The sequence below is a fragment of the Rhinocladiella mackenziei genome (assembly GCF_000835555.1).
Source record: "Rhinocladiella mackenziei CBS 650.93 unplaced genomic scaffold supercont1.5, whole genome shotgun sequence".
Lineage (NCBI taxonomy): Eukaryota > Fungi > Ascomycota > Eurotiomycetes > Chaetothyriales > Herpotrichiellaceae > Rhinocladiella > Rhinocladiella mackenziei.
In genome coordinates, this window is record NW_013550600.1 from 2,097,831 (window position 1) to 2,121,948 (window position 24,118).

At 50.4% G+C, this 24,118-nt stretch overlaps 7 protein-coding genes across 7 annotated transcripts; 2 read left to right on the forward strand and 5 right to left on the reverse strand.

Moving 5' to 3' along the window:
• Positions 1–1,045: 1,045 nt before the first annotated feature.
• Z518_07240 (uncharacterized protein) lies at positions 1,046–5,414 on the forward strand (the record flags this gene model as incomplete). Its single annotated transcript, XM_013415369.1, has 9 exons — positions 1,046–2,005; positions 2,063–2,462; positions 2,555–2,723; positions 2,776–2,846; positions 2,899–3,715; positions 3,798–4,167; positions 4,231–4,794; positions 4,871–4,987; positions 5,058–5,414. 9 exons carry the CDS (start codon positions 1,046–1,048, stop codon positions 5,412–5,414), a joined length of 3,825 nt encoding a protein of 1,274 aa, XP_013270823.1.
• A 359-nt stretch (positions 5,415–5,773) lies between these two features.
• Z518_07241 (uncharacterized protein) lies at positions 5,774–6,847 on the forward strand (the record flags this gene model as incomplete). The annotated part of the gene is made up of 1 exon (XM_013415370.1): positions 5,774–6,847. The coding sequence occupies one exon, from the start codon at positions 5,774–5,776 to the stop codon at positions 6,845–6,847; it is 1,074 nt and encodes a 357-aa protein (XP_013270824.1).
• Positions 6,848–7,089: 242 nt separating this feature from the next.
• On the reverse strand, positions 7,090–8,427 carry Z518_07242 (uncharacterized protein; the record flags this gene model as incomplete). The annotated part of the gene is made up of 1 exon (XM_013415371.1): positions 7,090–8,427. The coding sequence occupies one exon, from the start codon at positions 8,425–8,427 to the stop codon at positions 7,090–7,092; it is 1,338 nt and encodes a 445-aa protein (XP_013270825.1).
• Positions 8,428–10,418: 1,991 nt separating this feature from the next.
• On the reverse strand, positions 10,419–12,205 carry Z518_07243 (uncharacterized protein; the record flags this gene model as incomplete). The annotated part of the gene is made up of 2 exons (XM_013415372.1): positions 10,419–11,700; positions 11,757–12,205. The coding sequence occupies 2 exons, from the start codon at positions 12,203–12,205 to the stop codon at positions 10,419–10,421; spliced, it is 1,731 nt and encodes a 576-aa protein (XP_013270826.1).
• Positions 12,206–14,478: 2,273 nt separating this feature from the next.
• Positions 14,479–15,748, reverse strand: Z518_07244 (uncharacterized protein; the record flags this gene model as incomplete). The annotated part of the gene is made up of 4 exons (XM_013415373.1): positions 14,479–14,878; positions 14,937–15,444; positions 15,513–15,614; positions 15,670–15,748. 4 exons carry the CDS (start codon positions 15,746–15,748, stop codon positions 14,479–14,481), a joined length of 1,089 nt encoding a protein of 362 aa, XP_013270827.1.
• A 751-nt stretch (positions 15,749–16,499) lies between these two features.
• Positions 16,500–19,179, reverse strand: Z518_07245 (uncharacterized protein; the record flags this gene model as incomplete). The annotated part of the gene is made up of 7 exons (XM_013415374.1): positions 16,500–16,685; positions 16,770–17,190; positions 17,250–17,402; positions 17,450–18,087; positions 18,139–18,604; positions 18,662–18,799; positions 18,851–19,179. The coding sequence occupies 7 exons, from the start codon at positions 19,177–19,179 to the stop codon at positions 16,500–16,502; spliced, it is 2,331 nt and encodes a 776-aa protein (XP_013270828.1).
• Positions 19,180–20,602: 1,423 nt separating this feature from the next.
• Z518_07246 (uncharacterized protein) lies at positions 20,603–23,631 on the reverse strand (the record flags this gene model as incomplete). Its single annotated transcript, XM_013415375.1, has 2 exons — positions 20,603–21,048; positions 21,102–23,631. 2 exons carry the CDS (start codon positions 23,629–23,631, stop codon positions 20,603–20,605), a joined length of 2,976 nt encoding a protein of 991 aa, XP_013270829.1.
• Positions 23,632–24,118: the final 487 nt, after the last annotated feature.

Here is a 24,118-nt window from a genome sequence, read left to right on the forward strand (position 1 = left end):
CCTTCAATCGCTCTCTATGCTCTCCATCTATTTCAGTATTTGCATGATACGATCATTTATCACAATATCCAACATTTCCCATCATTTCGTTTTACTCTTTTTCATTTCTGTTTTTCTCCCTCCTCTTCATTCATGATGCATTCAGCTACATTCTTTACTTTATCCGCAGCCCTTTTGTTGCTCCTTCTTTCCACCATGTTTGGTTGAGCTATCATTGGCCGACAAGATGACAGTGTTCCTCGATTTGCTACGGGTTGTGATGCCACAGACCTCAATCCAAATAACTGGAATACCAACATACTCGTCCCGAGTGTTCTCTTGGCTTACACCCTCGTGGTATTGTAAATGATACTACCACCACCTCCTCTATGTATGTAATGGGTGTCAAACCCGTGGAAAAGTCAACTGCATTGCTGCATTCATTTCGATTGCCTTGATGAACATGGTCAATTAAATACCGTGGTTTCCTCAATGGTTGCGGGGTCAAAGGGTTTCCCCGACGATATTCGTTTCTCTACCTTGACAAAGGCGTCACATCATGGTGATAACGTACTGTATTAGTGGTGGAGTATGCCAGGACAGAGGTAATGTACCATATCTAGCCTAGGATTGGCGGGCTCCATCATCGCCGACATGGTCACTTTGTGATGGTGCGCCGTGCAGATATCGAGCCGCCCACCCGCGATTGATGGGTGGAAAAAGAGAAGAAACACCATGGGTAGCTACGGAAGGAGTTGATAATTGCCACTCCCTAGGACCATGAGTTTGTGCTCCTTGCTTCCCTGGTACACTGTAACAGCGCCACAGCAGTCACCAGCCATCCACCAGCCACGCCTGAACATGTGACATCGCGAGCGAGGCGGTGCCTTATTGCTCGTCTTCCCAACATTGCTACGTACATTTAGGCACCGGCAACTTCCGTACCACCGACTCCGATATTGTTTTGCCCCTAGCTCTCCCCCCGGAAGTAAACCTTTGAGTGAGCCTCTGATCTTCGCTCAGTGGACATTCTGCAATCACGTTGGGGTAACACAAATTCATCAGGATGGGCTCGACCGATGAATCGACTTCTTCCAAGATCCTAGCAGTACTCTGCCAGATCAACGCAAGACTGGAAGAGATGGATCGGCGACTTCAGTTTGTACAACCATCGTTGCCTTCCCTTTCTCAGTTCTCGGCAGCAACCGACGACAAGGGTGAGATTCCCATCTCCGAATCCAAGTTCCGTTCCTTCACAACCAAACAGAAAGTATACCCCGACGGGCAAGTGCATCTTCAAGAGATATCCATATTCGGGCCCGACCTGTTGGCTCTGCTCCAGGGAATGTCAAATCCCTGTCCGAACCTTGACGATGATACGAGGCAAAAGAAGTGTATGTTTCCCTTCGCAGACCTTGTGGCTCACTGGGACGCCTTATCATTGCTCTGCAAGGAGTCTACCCAGACAGAGCCACAATTTAGAAGCATTGTGTGCCCTAGAAATCTCAGAGTGGATCTCCGAGAAGATATCAGCGAATTGTTACATTGCATCGAATTTGCAGCCAACTGCCGCAGCTGTATCGGGGAGAGATGCGCCAATGCTGAGCGAGGATTGGTTCGGTTTGAGCATCTACCGAGTCTATTCGCTCCGGGGGCGTTGCTCTCGAGCGCCGCGGATGCAGACGACCAGCAAGTTGTAGAGGTATTGTCTTGTGATACTGATTCCACGTCGTCGTCACTGAGGCACTGCCTGGTGGAATACTGGCATTTTAGGTGGACCGGGGAAGCTTTCACCAAAATTGGAGGTAGATTTCAAATCGAGCACTACACCGGGACAAAGCGGATCGATGGACTGCCGTTCCGCCCCTTGATCAACTCTGACGCGTCCCTAGCTGATCTGAAGCAGGCGATTAGCAAGAGTGAGCTGAGCCTCGAGGTCTTTAAGAAGCTCAAGAACACCGCAAAAGGGGACTATCCACTTTGGCACTATGACGGAAAGGTATTTGATGATGGCAATAAGACACAGGTAGGACCAAGCATTTGTGTTACCCGAACTTCTCCAACACCAGCTAAAGGCACGCAGAGCTCAGATCGTGTGATTGTCGACCCAAAAGCTTTCTCAGAACACCACAAGGATAAGTCGACGTCAGAGCCGACCCTCGGCTGCCATTGTCCAACATGCACGGCACCTTTTAGCATTGATGACGTCTCAAACACCGAGAGACATTGCCTTCTCGTCCCAACGAGGGTTGAGGGATATCTTCTCAAGTCAAGAAAGTGGGTAAGCGTGCCCCTCAGAGGTCTCCACGGGCCCTCAGACCAGTGGGAACTTACTATCATCGACCATGTCGTCGTATTGGACGATGCAATCAAGGAGTCCCTCAAGTTGGACATCCTGACGTATTTGGAGAAAAGAAATCGCTACTACAACGAATCCTCCGACATCATCGGTCACCTACCTGGACTGGTCCTTCATTTTCATGGTGAGTATGTTCCTTATCGGCGTCGTGGGTGCCAGCCTCCCCAACCTCATGTCAACAAGTCATCACCATGGCTATTTACTCATTCTAGATAGGACCCCGTGGTGTGGGGAAGACACTAACGGCTGAGGCGCTGGCAGAGTACAGCCAGCGCCCTCTCCTGTTCCTAAGCCTGGCCGAGTTGGGCCTCGGATCGTCAACGTTCAACAGAAACCTGTCCGAGACGATGAATCTCAGTGCCCGTTGGGGCGCGATTCTTGTCATGTAAGAGCCTGGCGTCCGTGCCTGACCTTCACCGCTGTTAATACTCGGGAAGCGCTGAAGCAGATGACCTATTACAGGCGAGAAGCCTACACGAAGACATGGCTCGGAATGCACTGGTGGCAAGTATGCATGATCCCTTCATGACCCAGGCGTGGAGTCTGCTTACAAATCACAGCATTGCTGGACAGGCTCAATCACTTCCACGGAGCCTTGATCCTTCTTACTAGCCATGTTTCTGCCCTGGACCGTGCGCTCAAGGCGTATGTAAAGCAGGTAGCATTCCGGCCACTGTCCGCAGACGCCTCCGCTCGGATATTCCGTTTCTTTCTCGAGCGCGCAGAAACGGAAAACACGGAGGTCGAACGTGAGATCCTAGAGTGGTTCCAAGACGTCACCACAGACTGGGAGGCATCGGGCCGTGAGATCCGAGGTCTGTTCGTGACCGCAGTCGACCGAGCATCGGCCAAGAGAAGAACACTGACTCTGGACGACGTAATCAAGGCGTACACTGCGATGACGGGGCGGCGAAACGACTGGGATTTCGTCACTGAGAGCTCGCTGTATGTAGACCTATCCCAGAAGGAAGACCAAGCCGCAGGACGGCAGACCACCCAGACACTCCTACACGAGTTCGGGACGGCGTGTTCTGTTCCAGACGATGGACGGCTTCCTCTTGCCTTTTCGAAATCATTCTTCGAATGCCGTAGGCCCGACCCATCCTCCCAACTCATTACCCGACTGAGCGAACTCACTGAAGCGCTCCAACAACGGCATGGCGACTTCCATGTCGTCGACTGGGGCTGGCCAAGAACACGATGGTGTCCGCAAGCAGGTTGCGTATATCAGCTGCGGCACCAAGGGTCATCAGCGTCCAGTCCTTCTGAAACAGCGCAAGGACGGTGGAAACGAGCCGGATTCACCTTTGGATTGCGACGACTGCTGGACGAGGGAGGACACAATAGGGGATGCGGTAAGCCGTGGAGGAGACTGTTGTGCGTCCTAACTGTTAAGTGGTGCAGATCGCGAGTCTGCGCTGCTGATGTGACAGAGGATAACAGCTAATCACGCTAGCAGGCTTTGTCAAGGTCTGGCGAGCGTAGCAGGAGACGTTAGGGGCAAGGGATTGATGACGTCCGACAACTGTCGTTACCTGCCCGTCTTCCCGTGGGTTGCCATTAACAACGCTTGCTCTGATCCTCCAGAAACACCTGAACTTTTTCTTCACCCCCTGGTTCGGAGCATCACCGCGCATCTTGGGGCAACCCCGCGGAGACTTCAGAGCCCTATAGGTCTGGGGACACTTGGAAAGGATGACCAGGGGTTCCATATAGTGTTCTATGAGCTGCTTCACCTGGGCGAACCACCGGCCGGAGTCGCCAGCTTGCCGAACATGGTGCCATTTTATGACAGAAAGTCCAAGTTCCTGAGGAAGAGCTGCTTCACCGTAATTTTTGACCCACGACCTTAAGCGTACGCTAGGTCTATGCTGACTTTTTGCGGTCTACAGATGCTGCATGTACCTTCAGGGGAAGACCTCCCGCTGCCAGATGTCATCCACTGGACCATCGTCTGCCTTACGCCTACCAATTTCTGGCCTTCTGAAGAAACGTATGCAATTAGCGAGTCGCCCTCGCTCCGGGCACAGTCGCTGCACTACGTAGCGAAGGCCCTGAGCGTCGCGGCCGCACGCTGGCACGACGTTCTGCAGGAGCTGGATGAGCTGGTGGACAGCGGGGACGCGCTGCGTGAGCCGGATCGGCTGCAAGACATCTTGTTTGATGACAACGCCTTCTCGATCTCGAAGCGGTACTTCTGGGCCATCAACGTCGTCCATGAGATAGTCAACCTACTAGACGATAACATCCAGAAGTGGGCCTTGTACCAGAAGACCGCGGTGACGCCCTTTAGGCAGACCGGGTGCGTGCCGGGTGAGGTGGAGGACTGGCAAGAGAAAGCGCAGGCCACACTTAGGAGGGCCGACCAGGAAGCCGCGGATGCGTGCACGGAGCTGAAGCGGCTACGGCAGGCGTTCCAGGAGAAGCTAGAGCGCATCACTGTCATGAGAGACGGCGTGAGTATCTGATGTCTCCTGATACGAAACTGATCGAGTCCTGGTGCGGACTCCTCGCTAACACCGTTTTCTCCAGCTTTTTAACGCCAGTGCGGTCATGGAAAGTCGGGCGTCGACCCAGCTGGGGGAGAACGTGAAGCTCCTCACCTTTGTCAGCATTTTCTTCCTCCCCTGGGGCTCTGCATGGCAAGCTGTCGCTCCCTCCCTTTCCTCTTTCATCGCTTTAAATATCTGCTATCTGCTGACGGCTCATATCCTAAAAGGCCATCTGGAGCATAAACGAGTCGTATAGCCGCGAGGCCCTCGTCATCGTGACCACCCTGGTGGCGCTTCCAACCTACTTCGTCACCTTCAACCTGAACAATCTGATTCGGATCCTCCACAGGGCCTACGCCCCAAGACGGCGCGTACTGGTCGAGCAGATGGAGCGGGACCACAAGTGGAGCTGGCTGGCCAACAGGCTCAAGGCCTTCCAGCGGTCCGAGGCGGGCGAGCGCAGACCATCTGAGTGGATGGTCATGGCCTTCGCTCTGCGACAGATGGCCCTCGCTCTTGCCGAGACCGTGTCGGGTCTGTTCCGCTTAACGGGCCGGAGGAGGCAGAACGGCGGAGACGTGTGATGCTGGCTCATCCTAACCCGTCTCGGCGTGCTGTTGACGGCGCCATGCATCCCTTTATCCAACTTTCAAAACGAGCTGCTAGCGCCAAGTATACGTCATGTTTTTGGCTTGTCTTGATATGGCATCTCATTATCTATCTTCATGATCAGTCATGACACAAAGCGGTCCCCCCCCCTTAGCAGTGATCATTTTCAGAAATGCGGTACGGTGAATCATAAAGTCACCACCTCTTACGGTCGATCGCTAGTTACCTTTAGGCGGTTGCTGACTCATTGTAAATTTCCTCAACACCCTTCCTTGCTTGTCAATGTTTGTTGTCCTCATCCCTTCCATGGCATTTCATCCCATTCGCCCCGAATATGGATCTGCTGTCCCTTCCTCCCGAGATCGTTGATCTAATCTGTTCGTTCACGCTCTTGTCCTCGCTCAAGCCTGAGCAGAGACTCCATCTGTCCTCACGTCACTGTCTTTCTTGCGGAGTGGCCCGACGCCCCTTCCGCTGCCCTTCCCTTCTTCTCTCCTGTTCCACACTCCGACACATTGGTTCCGCCGTCCTCTATCGAAACGCAACGATTGTAATTGCCTTCGACCACCTCTGCAAACCAAGATACACGCTCTCAGAGCTTGAAAACCGCACTGCCACTCTGCAATATATCCAAAAACTGGAGCTCTTGATCAGGAAATGCGCCATTCTTCCCGCTACTACACAACCACTTGACGAACTCGAGTCCGCTTGCAAACCTGTGTCGGCGCCCATGACCATATTTTCTACGCTCGCCTCAGCAATTCCAAATGTTAAATCCCTCGGCTGGACCGTGGGCATTACAACGGTTGGTATCACTGCGAGGCAATTGTGGCCATCCGAGGACGAAGATGCTCTAGGCCCGACGAGTTTTTGGACACTCCCATCTGACTGTCACTCCTTGGTATCGCTGTTGACGGGGGAACCTGCCTGGACGCAGAAAATGATTGCGTTTCGTCTCTGGCTTTCTCGGAGACTTACCAATGAATTCCGCCAGATTGTGCGACGATCTTCACGCCAGTCATCTCGGTCAAGTAGCAAAAAGGAGCAAGCAGCAATCGACGAGGGTATACTCCTGCAGCTCCACTCACATCCTTCATTGAGGCCGATTCTCCAACTTCCAAACCTCGAGCAACTTGATGTTTTCTTCTTTATCTCTCCTGGGAACATGGCTCTGGACGGAGCCCAAAACACAGGCACAGGCACAGGTCCAGGTGATCTTCTTCCACCCGGTGAATCGTTGCTTTCTGCTCTGGAGTACATGAAATTGAGACGCCAGCAAGAGATGCAAGCATTAGTACCATTGTTGAGACGAACTTTTTCTCACGTGAAAACGCTGCGGTTCTGGCGAGCCCTTAACGAAAACGCGATCAGCAATGAATACGAGGCGCTTTTGAATTGCTCCGATTAGAGTGTTGAAGTTCGAAGTTCGCTAATAAGAAGGACCAGCTCAGTGTTAGACACCCTGTCGCCTGAGAGCCAAAACAACTATATTAACGCTGGATGGTTTTTATCCCGATATAGATATCAATAAGTAAATTGTTCGCCAAAACTCCGACCAATTCTAAAACTGTCATGCCAAGTCTCGGGAAGAACCATTCATTCCACTCCTCATTAACCGTCACCGCGTACGACCCGAGTTCGGGCCATGATTTAGTCGATCTCAATCAAAGCAGGCCCGAACTTGGCGGCGTCCGCGACAGCGGTGACATTGTTGAAAGGACCAGATCCTTGGACAACAGCAGCGATAGTTAGGCCAAACATCTTGTTCTCGACGAAAGGGAAATTGGCAGAGAAAGTGACGGTGCCGTCATGGCTAGTCGAGGCTTGGGTGAGAGGCTCCACAACAGGCACGTTCTGCTGGTTGATGTAGACCAAGCTCATTCCCTGGCCGGAGGCCCACTGGCTATATTGGCCCGTAGCCGAGAAGGAAAATTGCAGAGTCTGATCCTGGGCTTGGATGTTCTTGGTCAAGAGGTTAAGTTTGCCGAAGACGGGTAGGTCGATGGTGTTGATGTTGGGGCAAGATCCCTGAACGACGAAGTTTTGGTTCAAGGCCGAGAAGGCGAATTCACGGGTCGAGGCTGTCAAGAATGGTGCGGCGCTGGGGATCTCGTGGAGCAGATTGCGGTAGAAGCCATTCTGCTCGCCTTCTTGGCCGATGACGGCGGCGACACCGCCGATGAGACCGGAATCTCCGTTGTCGCCGAAGTGGGTTTGAACATCGCCCAAGGTGCCAAGGACAACATCGGTGAAGGTGGCGGCTGTCATGATGGCGTCTTGGAAGTTGTCGACTCCGGCGATGTACTGGCAGGGTTGGATGGGGCCGGCCTTGAAATGGTCGAGGGCGCCGTTGGCATTGAGCAGGTGAAGCTCTTCCTGTGCTTGAACGGCAGTGACGGTGTCGATCACGGTTTGCTTTTGGATCTGGTCTTGGAATTGGTATCCCGGCACCTCCTGGGTGATGTTGGTAAGGAGTTCAGTGAAGAAAGCAACTTCCCACAATTCATTGAACGCGATTAGGCGCAGCGATGTCAGATCGTCGTCCGCCGGTCGGTTTGGCGGAGGTGGGCCATTGGGGAGAGTTCCGTGGGCTTGGTTCTCAATGTCATTGAGCTGGGAAGAGTGGGATGCAATATTGGGGAATCCGTTGGATAGAGGAAAGATGAACGGGTTGTCGCCCGAGTCGCTGGTTGGGAAAGGAGCAGCACTGCTGAAAGGGGGAGTCTGTTGAGGAGGCCTGCTGTTGGATGCGGATGCCGTGTTGGATCCCTCATTGCTGCCGCCATTATACCCGTTGTACGCAGTGGAAGACGGAGCATCGCCTCCTGCATCGTACGAGGCCGACTGCCAGTCTTGATATGCCTTGACATGATCACCACGGTTTCCATATGAGATGCCCCAACGCTTTTCGACATCGACGGGACCGGCTAAAACGAGCGAGTCAATAGCCACGGAGCCGAGGATTAGTGCCAATTTATCGAAATACATTTTGTATAAATTGTTTCGAGTGAACCTATTCAACAGAAAGGTGGGGGGGGAAGAAGATGTTTGACGTAGCAAGTAGTCTTTGGGTAAACGAAGAAGCGAGAGCAGAGATAGAAAAGGCCGAACAATTAGGAAAAGGTAAATGCTTGCGTTAGGTAGAAGCGAGTGTACCGATATTCGTAGATTGTATGAGTAAAGCCTAAACCAACCGAGAGCCAGTCATTGGAGCCAAGTTATATATCTTGGAAGTTTGTCTTTCCGTTTCCTGGGGGCTAAGTAAAGCTTGATCTGCGGTCCATGACTTGAATAAGTCAGGGGCCGAGGGAGCGAGGATGAAATTACGATATTGCTGACATCCTGGTACCATTGTCGGTGCGGATGTTGCATTTGTGCTCACCTCCATGCTCTAGACTCACCAATGGTGTCGCTCCGTTTGGAAGGTCATGAATTGATTGGGCTGACGAATCGTCCAGCCCCAAGATCAGCTGTGAGCGAGTTGATCTGAGGAATTTCTATTGCGGTGTCACACGTCGGGAGCTAAATGTGGAAAGGCAGAGCGCGGCATTGTACAAACCCCCTTGAGCACTTATTTCCAGTGGCGGTATGGAGAGAGTACCAGGCAGAGTACTGAGGGAGCAAACAGCGGTCGACAGTATCCGAGAAAGCAATGAACTTGTAGTTGAGCTGTGTCTTCACCTGGAAATTCGTTGTTCGGATGGTCAGCGCTGGCACGAATGGGGAAATAGTGGTGATTGCATCGTAGGTTTAGTGCTGATGGCGACTACTTCACCCGCTGTACAATTAGCGGTGGAATAATGTGGATTGGGCCCCTAAGCATAAACCCAAGTGGATCTGGGCCATCGGCTAGGCAAGGCTTGTCCATTTCAAGCAGCCTCGGCATAAAGCTTACTTGGACTGATGCCAGAAATCGGCAGAAGATCCTGGTCGCTTATTTTTACATCTGAATGACTAACACATGCTCTCCACAGCTCCCAGATATGGACCAGACCAAATCCAGTGAAAGGAACTTCAAATTCTCATTCATTTCTGGCAGCAGGCGTGTTCAGCATCCTGTACCACAAATAATGAGGATCCAGCAATGACATTTGTTAGCCTTCATCGGCCTTCGAGGAGACTTCCGTCTCGGGACCAGATCGGGCCGCTCAGAAATACGTAAAAAGAACACATCTGATCATCCTCCGCAAACTAGAAGACCGAAAGCGTGACTTTGCTCGCTTAGCAAGGTAAGCATTCAGGCATCCCATACCAAAAGGCTGGATGTATCGTTCAAGCTCTTTCGTGGTTTAAGATGGGCTGGATCGGATGTGAACGTAGAGTCGGACGAAAAACGTCGGATAGATCCTTCTTAAGATCGGACAAAATTCGCTCTTATCAGAAATATTTCTAACTCATTACCTCCCAGCCCACGAGGGACTTGTTCACCGCTTGGAAGATATGGGATGAGAGTAAAAATATCGTCATCAGTTAGGACCAAATTCCACAGAATCAGCCTGGGGTACGAGTCATGGAACATTTTGAACACATGAACGTAGCGAGCAACCGTGTGGATGAGACACCGATGGAGGAGAGGGCACAGAGGAACATTCATGAACAGGGAGTAATATTTGGCAGGAAAAGAGGAGAAAGCTGTGGTAAGCTCTATTCCACCTCATACCTTTTCCTTACGCAGGTGACCTCCACACTAAACAGCGTATGCTCTTCTGCAATTCATATAAATTTGCAGAATTCCTGCCACCATTCAAAGAACCTGGTGACCCGCCGTTCAGCGCTCGCCTTTCAACCATTGCCGAAGTAAGAATGTTTACCGACAACAGTTGAGACGAGCTCTAACGCTGTATCCACAATCTAGGTCGAATTATCAAATATATATATATACCGATCAATGTAGTGGCACAGTGAAATGTTTAATATCTCGCTTTCAGACGCTGAGTGAGGGATTGCTGGGGTTTTCAGCGCTTTTCACGTTAGGACCATCAATCAGCTCTCTGAGCTTTATCCTCTGCCTCCAAGCCGGCCAGAAACTCATCCATCAGTTTCTCTGCTTCGTCCTCTGTGGGCATCCTCTGCGTGGGCGATTTCTGGCGCGGTCGTGCCTCCATGGTTTCACCAAGAAGTATCTTCGGTTTGACCTCACTCTGGTACGCCACGGGTTCTCCGAAAAGACGGCCTGCTGCCCCGGGTGTCCGTGCGTATTCAGTGCCGCTCATAGGTCCATAATTTACGAGGCCTGGTACGGGACGTTCGGGGCGTTCTTCGGCGTCTGCATCGGTACCCTCGTCGAGGCCGTCGTATAGTCCGTCCGTATCCACAGAAGAGAGTGATGGGATGGACGCGCCCTTCTTTTGCTCGGTGGAAGAAGGCCTAACGTCACACTTCAAATATATCACGAGCGATGGATTGGAACCCCGGGACGTCATTCTTTTCCAAAAGGATTTTCTTACTTCGATCATCTCTATGGAGGGTCTTCGGTATGATCGGTGTTGGAGAAGTTTGTTGACTGCTCTTTGGGCTGGGGCGGGAAGACTTGTCAAGATGTCGCTGATGGGAGGCCCAGAAGGATTCTTTTTCGTGACAATATCACGCAGCTGCGAGGACGGGATTCGAAGCTCGATGAAAGAATACCGGGGGGGTTTAACGGACACCGGAGCCACAGTCAGCTTGATAGGGAAATAGCTGATAGAGATCTCATGAGCGGAATCGTACGAGGATGCCTTTTTCTGCCTGGTCTCCTTTTGATATATCAAAGACCAAGCTTCATAAAACGGGCCCGACATATCAGTCTCCCAAGGGTACAAAGGTTTTTGAGAAGGGCCATCATAGGCGGTGTTCTCATCTTTGGGCGGCTTGTTCGAATCTGGGTTCTTGGCTTGATTGGGAGAGGCTTCCGTTAGCAGTCGAGGGCTGCCTTGAGAATTTCCCAACCTATGAGGCCAGGTCGAGGGCTGTCCCCGCCCATAGTTGCCGTCTTGGTTGCCGTCGCTTTGGCCATTTGGGAATCGTGCGATTGAGGTGTTGTTGAGAGCAGGAGATTTGCCAGGGTTGCTGCCTGGGGTTTCGAAAGGAGCAATTCCCGGCTCGCCAACAGGCACCACGGTCAGAACATTCGATTGTGGCGGAACTTTCGTGGTGTCGTCGTTTGATCCACCATTGCCCGGATTTTGGAGGCCTCCAAGTAGGGCGATATTCGACACAAGCCACGGGAGAATGGCCTTTATCTCAGCGAGCTGTTCTGCTAGCTGCGGGCTTAGTTCATTCCTGCCACATAGTATTTAGCGGGCGAAGACAGAATCAAGGTACGGATATCAACTCACGCCTTTTCTAGTCTCCTCAGGATGTCATAATTCACTGCCCCCAGGAGCAACTCCAGATTTGACTTGGTCCTCTCCAACTCAATCAAGAGCTCCTCAATTTCCTCGTCTCCGCCTAAAGCGAATACCAGTTTTTGCCAGGGGCGCATGTTACCAGGCCTTGCTTTTTGGAGGGCCTTCTCTATTCCATCATACTGCTTCTGGCATGCGGCGATAGTGTCAGGAAAGACACTCCATCGCCTCATCTTGTGCAAGTCATCCGGGTGTTCGTTGACGACATTGCCCAGTTTTGTCAAGATCGCAGCGGTGACGGCGACGGTGCTTGCAATGCCTTCCACTTTGGTATCGGCGGAGGAGTAAGACTTTGAGAATCTGTAGAGAGCGGTGGTCACTCTAAGGCCGGCATCGGCAATACCCAGAATCGATGCCCCCAGGCCAATCACTTCGGCCATGGCGAGAGCGGACCCTGGGGGAATGATGATTGGAACTCAACAATCACAGACGCGTCGCATGGAGAAAATCACATGTGAATGCCCCATTGCCGGAGAACAAAATCTTCACGATACAGAGTAAAGAGCCTCCTTTCCAGGAGAGTTCCCGCTACGTGGTCATTATCCGGCTCTCTCGGGAAAAGGTAGCCTGATCACCAAGGAATGCCCAGAATTATATATACTGCGGAGCATAAAACTCGCTACGTAAAGTATGCACCCAGAACACCCCGCGCCACGCCCACACAACTGCTTCGTTGGTAGACAGACACACCGGTTAAGAGTGGGAACCGTCGGTGGCCAAAACCACGAGTACCGCTGGCATAATCTCATCTGAGAGTGGAGAGCCTTGTGACCGGCGCGCGTTATGTACAAGGTAACGTAAGGGTAGGATAGGACACTTCCTACTTAATCATGAAGGGCAAGTCTGGATACCTCACTATCTCAATCTTAACAAGTTCGAACACGTGCGAAAAGGTCAGTCTCAACCTTCCCGTGCCCTGCTACACCGCTTGGGCAGGTTCCGTGCGGGAGTGGTGTCCACGCTTATGATGCCTGAGTCAGAGTGACCGTATAGCACCTTCAACCGCATTGAAAGGAGAGCGACATGCATCTTTCGCTCTGTCAACTTCGATTTCGCATTTCCCTTTTCGTAAGGCCTACGCTTATCTCATTGTCATTCATTTCTGTTCTGTTGCCTGTCCGTTTCGGCCGGTTGGGTTGATTGGCCCGATGATGAGTGCTAACCATTGGAACTGCAAGAGAGTCCGTGTGTCTATCGACAAAACAAGACATTCAACAAGTTTCTGTCGATATACCTACCATATCGCCACAGGCGTCGGAATTTCCCCTTCAGACGACTATGGGAAAGCTGAACTCAGGAACCTGTTTCTGGAGCGCCCATCGATTGACCAACTCAATCCTGCTCTCGAGCTGATTTGGGAAAAATAATGAGCGATCTGTTCTATGAAATGTCCACAGCTCTTTCAAGGAATTAAACTGAGGCACACATTTCTTTTCCCGATTTTTTCGAGCCGTTTCAACAAGTCCCTGGGATATCAGATTGACCCTTTTAATCCAATACCCGAATCTGGACAAATCTTCCTACCACGACATCCACACCGGGGTTGTGATGCTCAATCTGTCAGCTTCAACGTTGTTACGACACCAAGGACTTCAGTTTTGGGTGTGGGGAGTGTAATGGTCAACACATCAAGACTGTTCTGAGCATTGAGATGGATGAGCATTTCTTCGCTCTTCGCTTGATGACTCGAGGCCAAGGTATTTTCTTTCCTGAAGTTGGCAAGGTTGCGATATACGGTGACAAAGGAACGGCATTCCCATGACGCCGTAAATATTCTCACGGCTACTGGAATTGGGTGTAAGAAGACATAACCAAATTTCAACGCACGAAGCGTACCAATTGGCCTCTTGGTTCTACACGGCTCGCAAGAGAACACACCCGAGCTATTGAGTATCGTCAAGCAAGATTTCAGGGACAGCCCAAATATCTATCCAGACAACCCCTCGCAGGCACCTGAAGGTCATCTTTCCGCCTTATTGCGATGAGCAGTAGAGTTGGCAAAACTCGGCATGTGAACTAATTCTGTACCCTGTATTCTAAACCCACAGAAATGTCAACTCAGTGAGACGCTTGTCTCCAGAGTTGAGTGGGGATCATATGGATGATGATGACTCTATGTGATTTGAGAAAGTATCCTATCCGCGCTGGGCGTTCCGGGGTGTTAGATTCTCTGTCGGCTTGATGCGGATGATTCTTTGGGGTTAGATTGGAATACGGCAGACTCGGACTTTTTCCTTGACGCGCATAGCGCGAAGCCTATATTTAAGTTTTGCGCTCGAAACCTTTTAGATTCGATCTTGCCTGTACATCCATCCAGCTTTTTCAGGCTCTTTTCCTCTTCCCATCAGACCGGCTGTTGCATAATGGACGCCAGAGCGTAACCAGCCACTCACATAACCAGAACCTGTCTCCACCCGTAAGGATGAGCTAGAAAGGAGATCACAATCCTTCCAAATACTTTGGTTTATGTTTCCCTCTCTGTTATGATCTGAGACGGGGTAGAGGGGGACAAGTAAAAAGGGGCCCCAAGAGGGGAGTTCTCCGAAGGCTCGCAAGAAAATGGGCATGACATTTTCATACAGACGTTGAATTCCTCTAAGCTAACACGCTTCTACCCACTCTTGCATAGTGTGCATATATTTATGCACTCTTTTCAGTCGTAGTACTTGGCTTTGACACCTTTGATAATAGTCTCCTCTTTTCCCTGTCGGCTGACGTTCTTCGCCACACGAGCCCTCACCCACTCTCCAGCAGTCAATCCCACGGTAGCCTGATCCAAGGCCTTATCATATCCCAAGCGTTCCAGTACAGGGCTTTTCACGGGTATAAGCTCGGTATCGTCCTCCGGTCGAACAAAGTACAAGATTCCATGGCGATCGATATCCGCTTGGTCCGGAGGAGGCGCAACGACCCGATGAATGCTGCTCTTCAAGAATCCGTTTGTAAGGAATTGTAGGGCATCTGCAATATTGACCGTGATGCTCTCTGGATATGGTTTCACGTATTTCCACTCTCCTTCTGGAGTACGAACTTGAAGCGCCGCCACTGGTTGTCTGAAACAGGGGAATTATCAGCCTAGAGGTCGTCTTGATTTCACAAGACGTTTCTTACCTAAAAAGCAGTGTCAGGCTTCCAAAATCCGTGTGCCCTTTCACCCAAACATTGTCCAAGTCTGCATTCTGCTCGGGCGTACGACGATGATACTTCATATACCGGAAATGACAATCGGATTTCTCTTCATATCTGTGATTCTGCAGGAAATAATCCTCAGGCAACTCGAGGATCAGCGCGAAAAGGACCAATAATTTCCGCACGATCTGGAAATGAATGTGTTTGGCGAAATACTCAATCTCATCCCAGTGTTGCTGAATTACGTCAGGATGATCTCTTTTATACCGCTCGCTGCATTTTGGGATGTTGTAGATTTCCGTATTGTCCTTGATCCCCGGCTTAATTTCACGGAGGCCGAATGGTTTGTAGCCGTTGTAGCCGCCGTGCTCGAGGTCGGCACGATATTTGAGTTTCTCGGATTCAGATAAGTCGAAGACCTGTTTGCAAAGACTGAATTGGCGGTCGACTTGTTCTTGAGTGAGGCCAAAGTGGGTTATGTAGAAAAATCCTAATCAACATATCAAAAGAGGGACGGTCAATATACCGAATAAGGACGTGGTGGTATGGTCTGCTTACCGATTCTGTTAACAGCATCGAAAAGCTGAGATGCTAATGCTTCTTTGCCACCAGGGGTGTCGAATTGGCTGAGGTCTAGTGTTACGAGATCGGCCCACTCCACTAGAGTACAACGCTGTTAGAAGATGCTAGGATATTGAGGTGATGGTACCCCCACAATCATGCTCTGTCTCTGGGACTTGTGTCCATTGAGGTAGAGATAGATAGCTTGGTCTTGTTAGTGTCTCTGTCGCCATAATAGCAAAATTGCTCGAAAAAGTCAATGATTGCCATTCAGCTCTGGAGTGTCTCGAGATTGCGGGGATTATATATGGCAAAGGCGAAATGATGCCATTCCCGTGGGATCTTGTCCACAATGCGGGGATTGGGTATTCTCCACGATGAGTGGTGATCGATTTGCTTGGTCTCCAAGTGCTTCGGGACAATTCTGACCACCATTGGGAAATAGCCTCGGCGGAAGACGATCTGATTCTGATTCATCGATTGAGTCGCCTTGTGTTCTGTGATAGCAAACGAAGCAGAGGGCGGCTGGCTAGAAAAGAAAATGATATTACGCGTCAACGCAGGTTGACAGGAAAATTCGCGGCCGAATATGGATGCTTTTGACGCCGCTTTTGGAGGCTCTTTTCCCTCGATGCTAAGCACAACCCCGGCTATGGCCCCCATCATCAGTGCATCGGCGGACAAGAAGCAAGAATCCAAGAAATTGAGGTTCCTAAAACCTACCCTCAAGAAACAGCAGATCACAAGACGATAATGGCACCCCCAGAGTTCTTTATCGGAGTTATGCCTACTTTGCATGCTTGAGACATCTCTCTTCTACTTCCGCTATCGTCTATGCAAACAGCGCAACAAGGTTCCCTCAATCCAACCGCTATTCGTTGTCCCACCAGCGAACTCTCTACATCAGCAAGTCACATATTCAAGAGCTTCGTCTTCCCTCTAGTTGACTGGTGCTTAAGTAAGCCAGCACCGAGGCTTTCTTCTCTAATTGGTTTCTCTCAACCCTCCTTCCCCTGTATGTATCCCAAGCCATGCGAGTTCTCGTAGGCAGTTCTGAAGCTGGGGGCCGTAAACGTCGCGAGCCCAAGTCCAAATGAAGTCAACGATCTGGAAAAGCTGTAATGCACCATCGTGAAACGCTATGCAGCCATGCCAGAGGTCGAATAGACGCTACATGGATATTGTCAGCCTCGTTCCTGGCAACTGCATAGCAATCTCCATTGCTACGCATGGGGGTTACATAGAGAATATTACCAAATTTGATTTGACAACGGTTCCAGCGTAGAGTCGCCAATCTTCGCCTCGGTAAGCAAAAAACCATACCAGTGGATCGAGACTCTTGCGGCTAGCTTTCCGAAGAGCGTCCTGGAGTTCCAAGAAAAGTCGTAGTGGGAAAGCGGCCTGATCCTTCATTTCTTCAAAGCTCCCAAAAGCATGGGGACCCTTCGCTTCAAGTATAATAAAGGGATAAAGTAAGTTCATTCCTTGTACAGGACAGTGTGTGAGCTCTGGTGGACATGATGCAATAAGTCTTCGGTATCTATCCGTCATTTTTAAACCCAGAACCCTGTCAGGATGCGTAGAAATGTACCGCCTTCGGAAGTGTTCATCAGGATCGCGGATTAATCTCGCAGAAACAGCTTTGTCGAAAATTGCGCTCTCACATTCGTCGTCGCTTGATATTTCAATTAATTTCCTGTTCAAACTGGCCCCGTGGTAATAGCCGTCGCGTACCTATCATCATACGCAAATCGAATCGTCTCGATGTTCTGGTAACACCGACATGCATTCCGATCTTTTCGCTCGTTCTCCAACCTGGCTTCGTCTTCCTCATCGAAGGGATCTGCCTCATAGTCCGATTTCCATTTCTCGTTTTTACAGCGTTGACTTGCACGAATAAGCAAATGGCTCCGAAAGTTATCAAAGAGGCTCACCAAACAATTTCTTCATCAAATCTTTTAAAGACCAATATCTCCACATCCCTCCATGTACCCTCGTTGGTCCCGATACTCTTTAGCATCGCGCATGCACGATTGCGAAGTTCCTTCACCCTTTGTTTCTGCTGGTTAATCATGTGCGGGTCTATGTCCTTTCGTTGCATGTATTCACTGTACCGCGTTGCCCAGATTCTTCGGATGATGCTGAAATGATGCCGATGTTGTTGAGGCAAATCTTTTGGGGCCCCCAGGCCTTCGAAGTTGATTGTGGCATGGAAGATCATCGCTTCACGAATCGTCTTAAGTCTGGCATTTCGCTTCGAGACTGGGATCGCGCTTTCGTGATCGGCAGCATTTGAACCCGAGGATACATCCGAACGGATTACAAGTGCATTAGGACTAGTAGGCGGTGCCGGAATCCAATTAGCAATCCGCTGGCCATCGGAGAAGATGTCGCTATCGTTAGCTAGGGTCACTTGGTCGTATGCCACGCCACTAGCAGCAGATTTCAACATCCGCAGAATAGACGGTCGATAGATATCCCGGGCCCAATCAAAGATGTAATCGACAATGAGAAGCAACTGTAAGGAAGCATCTTTTTCCGTCACGCAGCCGTCCCAGAGCTGCACGATCTCCTGGGTTGCAATTAGCTTCATAGGCAACCGTCTGCAGAGCGAGTGGCTCACATATTTCTCTGGTGTACCATTGGAAATATAGCAACCGTATACTCTCCAGTACTCACCTCTATTGGCAAAATACCAAACAAGGGGGGAGATATTAGGTGGATCTCCGGACGTCTGAACTCGAACGCCTTCTTGAAGCTTTAAGAGCGCCCAGATGGGAAATGCGGTTTGAACTCGGGCCTTATTAAACCCATCTGCACTGTCCTCGGATTTGGCTTCAAGAATTAGGAATGGAAGCAACAGAGGTTGCTCAGATTCGTCGAAGGGAGTGAGGCGGTCCACAATATCATCGTTCCCGAATTTTTTGGAGAATTCTTCAAATAATTTTTCAAAAGCTGTTGTTTCTCGCAATCCGATGACTTGATCAGGCTTCTTATCTGGAAGTTGAAGTTTCTCTTGCACATCGGCATCGTGTATGATTACGTGTTCGAGTCGACTGTCAAATAGTCGTCTGCCACCAATCTCATATCTAGTTAAGAGGTCAGTGGACACTCTTTCCCAAATTTGGACAGCATGATTGGCTCACAATGTGGCCTCTACGCGATAAGATGGGCAATGGCAGAACACCCGCTGTTTCCTCCTTTTTCGTAGGTCGTTGATATCCGCAGAAGGTTCGATATAGGCTTCAAAATCCGATTTCCAAATTCTTCCGCGACATGCGGGACTGGATTCTCTTAAGTAGATTGCTGCAAGACGGGAAGATGGCCAAACTCACCATGCCACCTCTGCACGAAATCGGAGCAAGAATTCTCCTTCTAAGGCGTTCCTCCATTCAGTCTCATTCGCTGTCCGCTCGAGAAGGGTCGCAGCGAGACGGGTCAGAAATTTGGCTCTTATCTTTGTAAAGGCCCTCCACGGATGTCCATAGTAATTATCCGCGCAGTAATCATCGAACTTTTGATCTCGAATACTACAGATCTGTGCGAAAGTGTTTCTGTGCAAAGCAGGCCAGAGCTCTGAGTCCGGCGATTTGAACGATATCCTATGCCGCTTAGCCAAGCGGCACATCTCGTTGTAAGAGGATGCTTTCTGCTTTCTTTTCATGGTCGCTGGTCAAGAACCTATACAACGGAAGGGAAAGAGCCGTCGTGCAAGTGAAAGGACATAATCAGTGACGAAGACGAGACAGCAGGCTGCCAAGAGTAAAATCGTCAGATGTCGCGCCAGGGGAAACCAAAGTCTGAGAGGATCGCGAACGCGGGCCCTACTACACCAACCATTCGCCAGGACGCGAGCACGCCCTTCAAAGCAGCTCGATGCAGGCTGATGCAGCAGCGGCCCTGTACCGTCATTCCGCAGGAACTGCACGGGCTACGCGAACTACAGGCTGACGAAATAGCTTACGAAATAAAGATCCCTTGATGCGCAGCGACGCGGAAACAGCGCCTATGGAATTAGGCATGTTGCAAAAGGTTGCGACGCGACCCTTAAAGCCTCCGTGGAGGCTCTGAACCCGCCATCGGCCTCCAGTATTCGCCGTCGCATTATCCATGTTGTTATTAGGTGCGTTGAGGGATCTACATCCGCATCCGTATACTCATCATATGCGAGTGGAAGCAGTTCGCCGTGCCAACTAAATCATGTTGCATCAGGGTCATTCAATCTCTAACCCACACCATACGTATCCATCCCATCCCGTGTTATTGAAGCGGAATTGCCGTGCTAAAGCCCTTGGGTCGTTTTAGCAGAAGACGGTGCATAGCATTGGGGCTAGAGTGCCAATTAGGGTAGAGTGAGGGGAGTCGAGGTGGTAGATTGAGTCTAGACGCATGGGGTACCCAAACTGAAGAGGCCGAAGAGGATCGAGCGATGACGGGACGGAGGTCAGCTCCCTAATAGATTGAAGGGCAGGCCCTCTCGTGGGAAGCCTTTGAAAAGAAGATGTCGGAGAAGGAATCGCAAGCAAAACCCTAGTACGATCAGGGGAGCTGAGCAGCCAAAGGTAGGCTACAGATGAGCACAAATGCGGCGTCTAAGTGGCGGTAGGGCGTCGTATGATTTGGAATTTGGACTACGGTAGGAGAATATGAGGAAAAGGAGAGGAGGTCCGATAGGCGTGAGAGGCGTCGGTGTCGTACGATTCTAAGCTTCGAGCTTGGGAATCGGCCGAGGGAAGGTCGATGGGTGGTAGCTAGATAGTTAGAGTGCGACTAGGAGGTCTGCACGGTTCAAGAAGGAAGCAAGAGCGGCCCAAGAGGCCTCGCTCTCTTTCGTGAATGAAAGGCTATTGGTTATGGGTCGTCCGTAGAGGAAAGGCTGATAATATGAGTTGAATCGACTCGTTCAGTAAAAATACCTTGACTCTTCAAACCGAATGCCCTATGCCGCATCGAGTTTGAGTCTCATTTACTATTGCTATTGCATACTTTGACAGGAACTTTGCCATCGACGACCATCTCAAGGATAAGCCGAAGGTTGAGACTTGTCACAGCAACACTCATTGCCGATGTGGGCGACTCTAGCATCCTCACATGAACTCGATGTCGTCTGCGTCCTCTGCCCTTTCCTTTCCCTTCTCTTTCCCCTTCCCTGTACCATCCTCATCCCCCGGGCCATCACGCTTAGTACTGGCAAGCACATTTTCCTGACCATCTTCCTCACCATCACTATCCACAGCCCCCCCAAGAACCCCGCTGGCCTCCTTAGCCAACTTAGCCAACCTCTCCTTCTCCCTCGCGGCCATGGCATTTTTCAACCAAGAAGCCTTCCTAGCCATCTTCGGCTTGCCATCCTCACCCAGTACGATATTCACGCCCATCTTATCCAAAGTATCCTGAGAGATCGCCATGGATTCAGGGGTCGAGACAACTTCTCTAGCTTCGAGACTCGACACCAGAGCTTGGTTTTCCGGATTTCCCTCCAGCAGGAACTTGAGGCACATAACCGCGTGTTCTTTAATGTAGGGGTTGCATGCTAGACACTAGGCGTCAGCTCGGTCATTTGACAAACGTGATAGGAGAACATACCATCGTGTTGAGTGCAACTCAGAATCGTTTCAACACCACCATACTCTCTGATTTGGTTTTGGACGGTGGGAGATTTCCACACCAGGCTCGAGAGAACCAAAACTATCAGCTTTTTGAGGTTACGCCATTCGAAATCAGCAGGTTCTTCTGTCACAGCTGGCGGGGGGGAAGAATTGGGAGCAGGAGGGAGATTCTCCATGTCTGTGGAGGCTTGTGGCTTTTGGGTTGCGGGATTAACGTTGGAGGTGTCGTAAGGTCGTTCCACAGTGACGGGGGTAGCTGTTTGTGTAGTTGCGTTAGCACTATTGGAGGTTGGCCCGGCTGAATCCTTTTTGTGCGAGTATGAACCATTTGTTGCGTTAGATGCTGGAGGTGGCATCGATTGTGTCAGTGGAATTTTGGCTATGCTAGTATCAAGTTCCTTGATCAAAGTGACCAGATCATAAACAATCTCCCATTGAACCAGGAGACGCTTCCAGTCATTGTTTTCTGTCAGGACGGCGAAGAATTCCAAGAATTGGTAGACGCCTTCGTAGACGCGTTCCATGTCCCACAAATTCAATGGAAAATCCTCTGCCAGAGCTAGACCATTTCGAATCTGTCCTTGGAGGTATATGAGAGCGCAAGTCTCGGGGATAATATTCCCGCGGAAGACGATGAAAATGTATCGAACCGTCAGGACGTCGACTCTGCTCAGAGGCGCAGGAATTCGAGGCTTTGGTAATGCTTGGTCGTTCGAGTTTTGGACCACCGAGGCCGGACTGTATTTGGCTCGAAAGATATGGGTGAGTATTTTGATGACGACGGCTTGAGCCGGGGAAATGATATCCTTGGGTTGACCGAAGTCGGAATAGGCATGTGACATGAGTCCGTTCTTGAGAATTGCTTCCATGATTTGAACCATCATTTTGAAATAGAATTCATCATCGGGAAGATCCCACGCCGCGATGAAAATCAACAGTTCTCGTAAGACATTGCGGCCGGCTTCTTGGGCGAGGAGAATATGGCATCGAACGGCTTGCATGTTCCTCACACCTTGTCGATCCCCGTTCCTTGTTCCAAAATTGTCGACAATACCTGCTTGAATGATCATTGGAAGAGCTTCGATTTCTGTCGGTCCCAGTACCAGAGGTACATCGGTAAGTAAACCTCGTTCTTGATCCCCTGATCCACGGTAATCATCATCGTCATCATCATCTTCTTCCATACTATCTTCGACACTATCGATTAGGTCATCATCAAGCTCCCCTCCAGGATCGCCGTCGTCATAAGTCTGGTCTCCATTTTCATCGATGATCGGGCCAGTTTCGTGTAGTCGTGCCATGAGTTCATCTTTGGCTTCCTGAAGCGTGGCAGCCGCCGACCGAGCCGACCGTGGCATGGACAAATCCTCATCTGTCAGATCATGACCAGATTCATTCAAGTCGCCGTATGATCCCGGATCAGGGAGATTACTCCAATGGGACGGACGCAGTGCGCCACTGTTTTTGGCACCGTTGACAGCCTTGTCAGGGTTGCGCTCCTCCGCCGGAGGCTGAGAGGTCGTCTCAGATTCTTCCTGAACAGACATTTGCGCACGTAATTCGGCTCCCACTTTGAGCAGAGCGTCCGGGTTGCTATCAAGCTGATTGGCATTCAAACCGGACAGATTCTCCAGATCCTTTCTGATCTTGTCCATCAGTACTTTGGCGGCTTCTTGCGCATATCTATCGGCTTCCTTGTTGGTACTCAACAAGTCGAATAGAGCATGGACATCATCCATGCTATACCCGAGCTGCGTAGGTTGGTTTCTCTTTGCAAATGCTTCCACGGTAGATTTGATTCTTGCTTCTTTGGCAGCCTGCTCTTTATCCTCCTGACTGACAGGGCCCTCCGTAATGAGCTGGTCGTCATTGTCGCTTGTCTGGGATTGTCCAAAGAGATCGAGCCAAAGAACCAGTTTTCGCTGTTCATTGTGCATAATAAAGTTGTGCAAGAATTGGAGACATGTGATCAAGAGTCTTTTGTACAGATTGACCACGTTTTGCCATCTCTCCTCGTTTCTCGGATTCGCTTCACCATCGAAGCCTCTTGCCGTAACGCGGACGCAGATGTCGACTAACTTGAGGATTTGTTGGTCGAAGCCCTTTTCCGAAGCAAGGTTTTGTGCCTTCCGGGTGGTGGCCAGCAGGTTACGCGCAATCGTGCACAGGTCGTTCAGTCGTTCAATGTCCTTTACGAGAGAAAGGTAGTGCGCCGCGATCAGTTCAGAACTGCTACCGTTGAAGTTGGCCGTGGGGGGATTTTTCCACGCAAAGGATTGTTGCTCTAGTGCTGGGATAGCGACGGTCAAGACTTTTGTCAATCCTTCCCATACTCGAGGATTAAACCCTAAGGCAGACCGAACATCACTCTCCTGGTGTGACTTGTAAAGAATCTGTTTTCCGGCGATCAACAGATGATCCAGTCTCTTGTCATCGATCAACCCTCTGTTCTCGTAGTGAGTTTGCGTACCGGTCAGGACAAGTTGCAGAAGAATAGAGGCACTCATGCTGATACAGTCTGAGACGCACAGTCATGGTGGTGTCATTTTTGGCTTGTCCTTTTGGCTGCAAAAGTTCACGCCGCAGTTTTTTTAATGGATGCAACACTCGAGCACAAACATCGCCAAACCTTCCCCAGAAAATTTTGCGGCCGGAATAACAAACCCCCGACGGCCGATAACCGATGACCGACGGACGAAAAGTATCGGTGGCTCTTTTTCCAGGTACACACCATTTTTCAGAGAATTTTTTTTTCTTTTTTGTCTTCTGCATCTATTATCTTGTGTATGAGCAGCTACCTGAACGCCCTGATGCTGTTTTGGTGTGTGATATGTGCTAAGTAACAATGGAGCTCTACTGCCATGGGGCATAAGATACTTTGGAAACGCCGACCAGCCAGCCATAAACCGCCCCTGACCCTTGACATCAATCATGGACGTGGCCGTGGAAGGTGAATTGTACCCTGACCCGAGTCCTCCTCTTTCAGTGAAATAA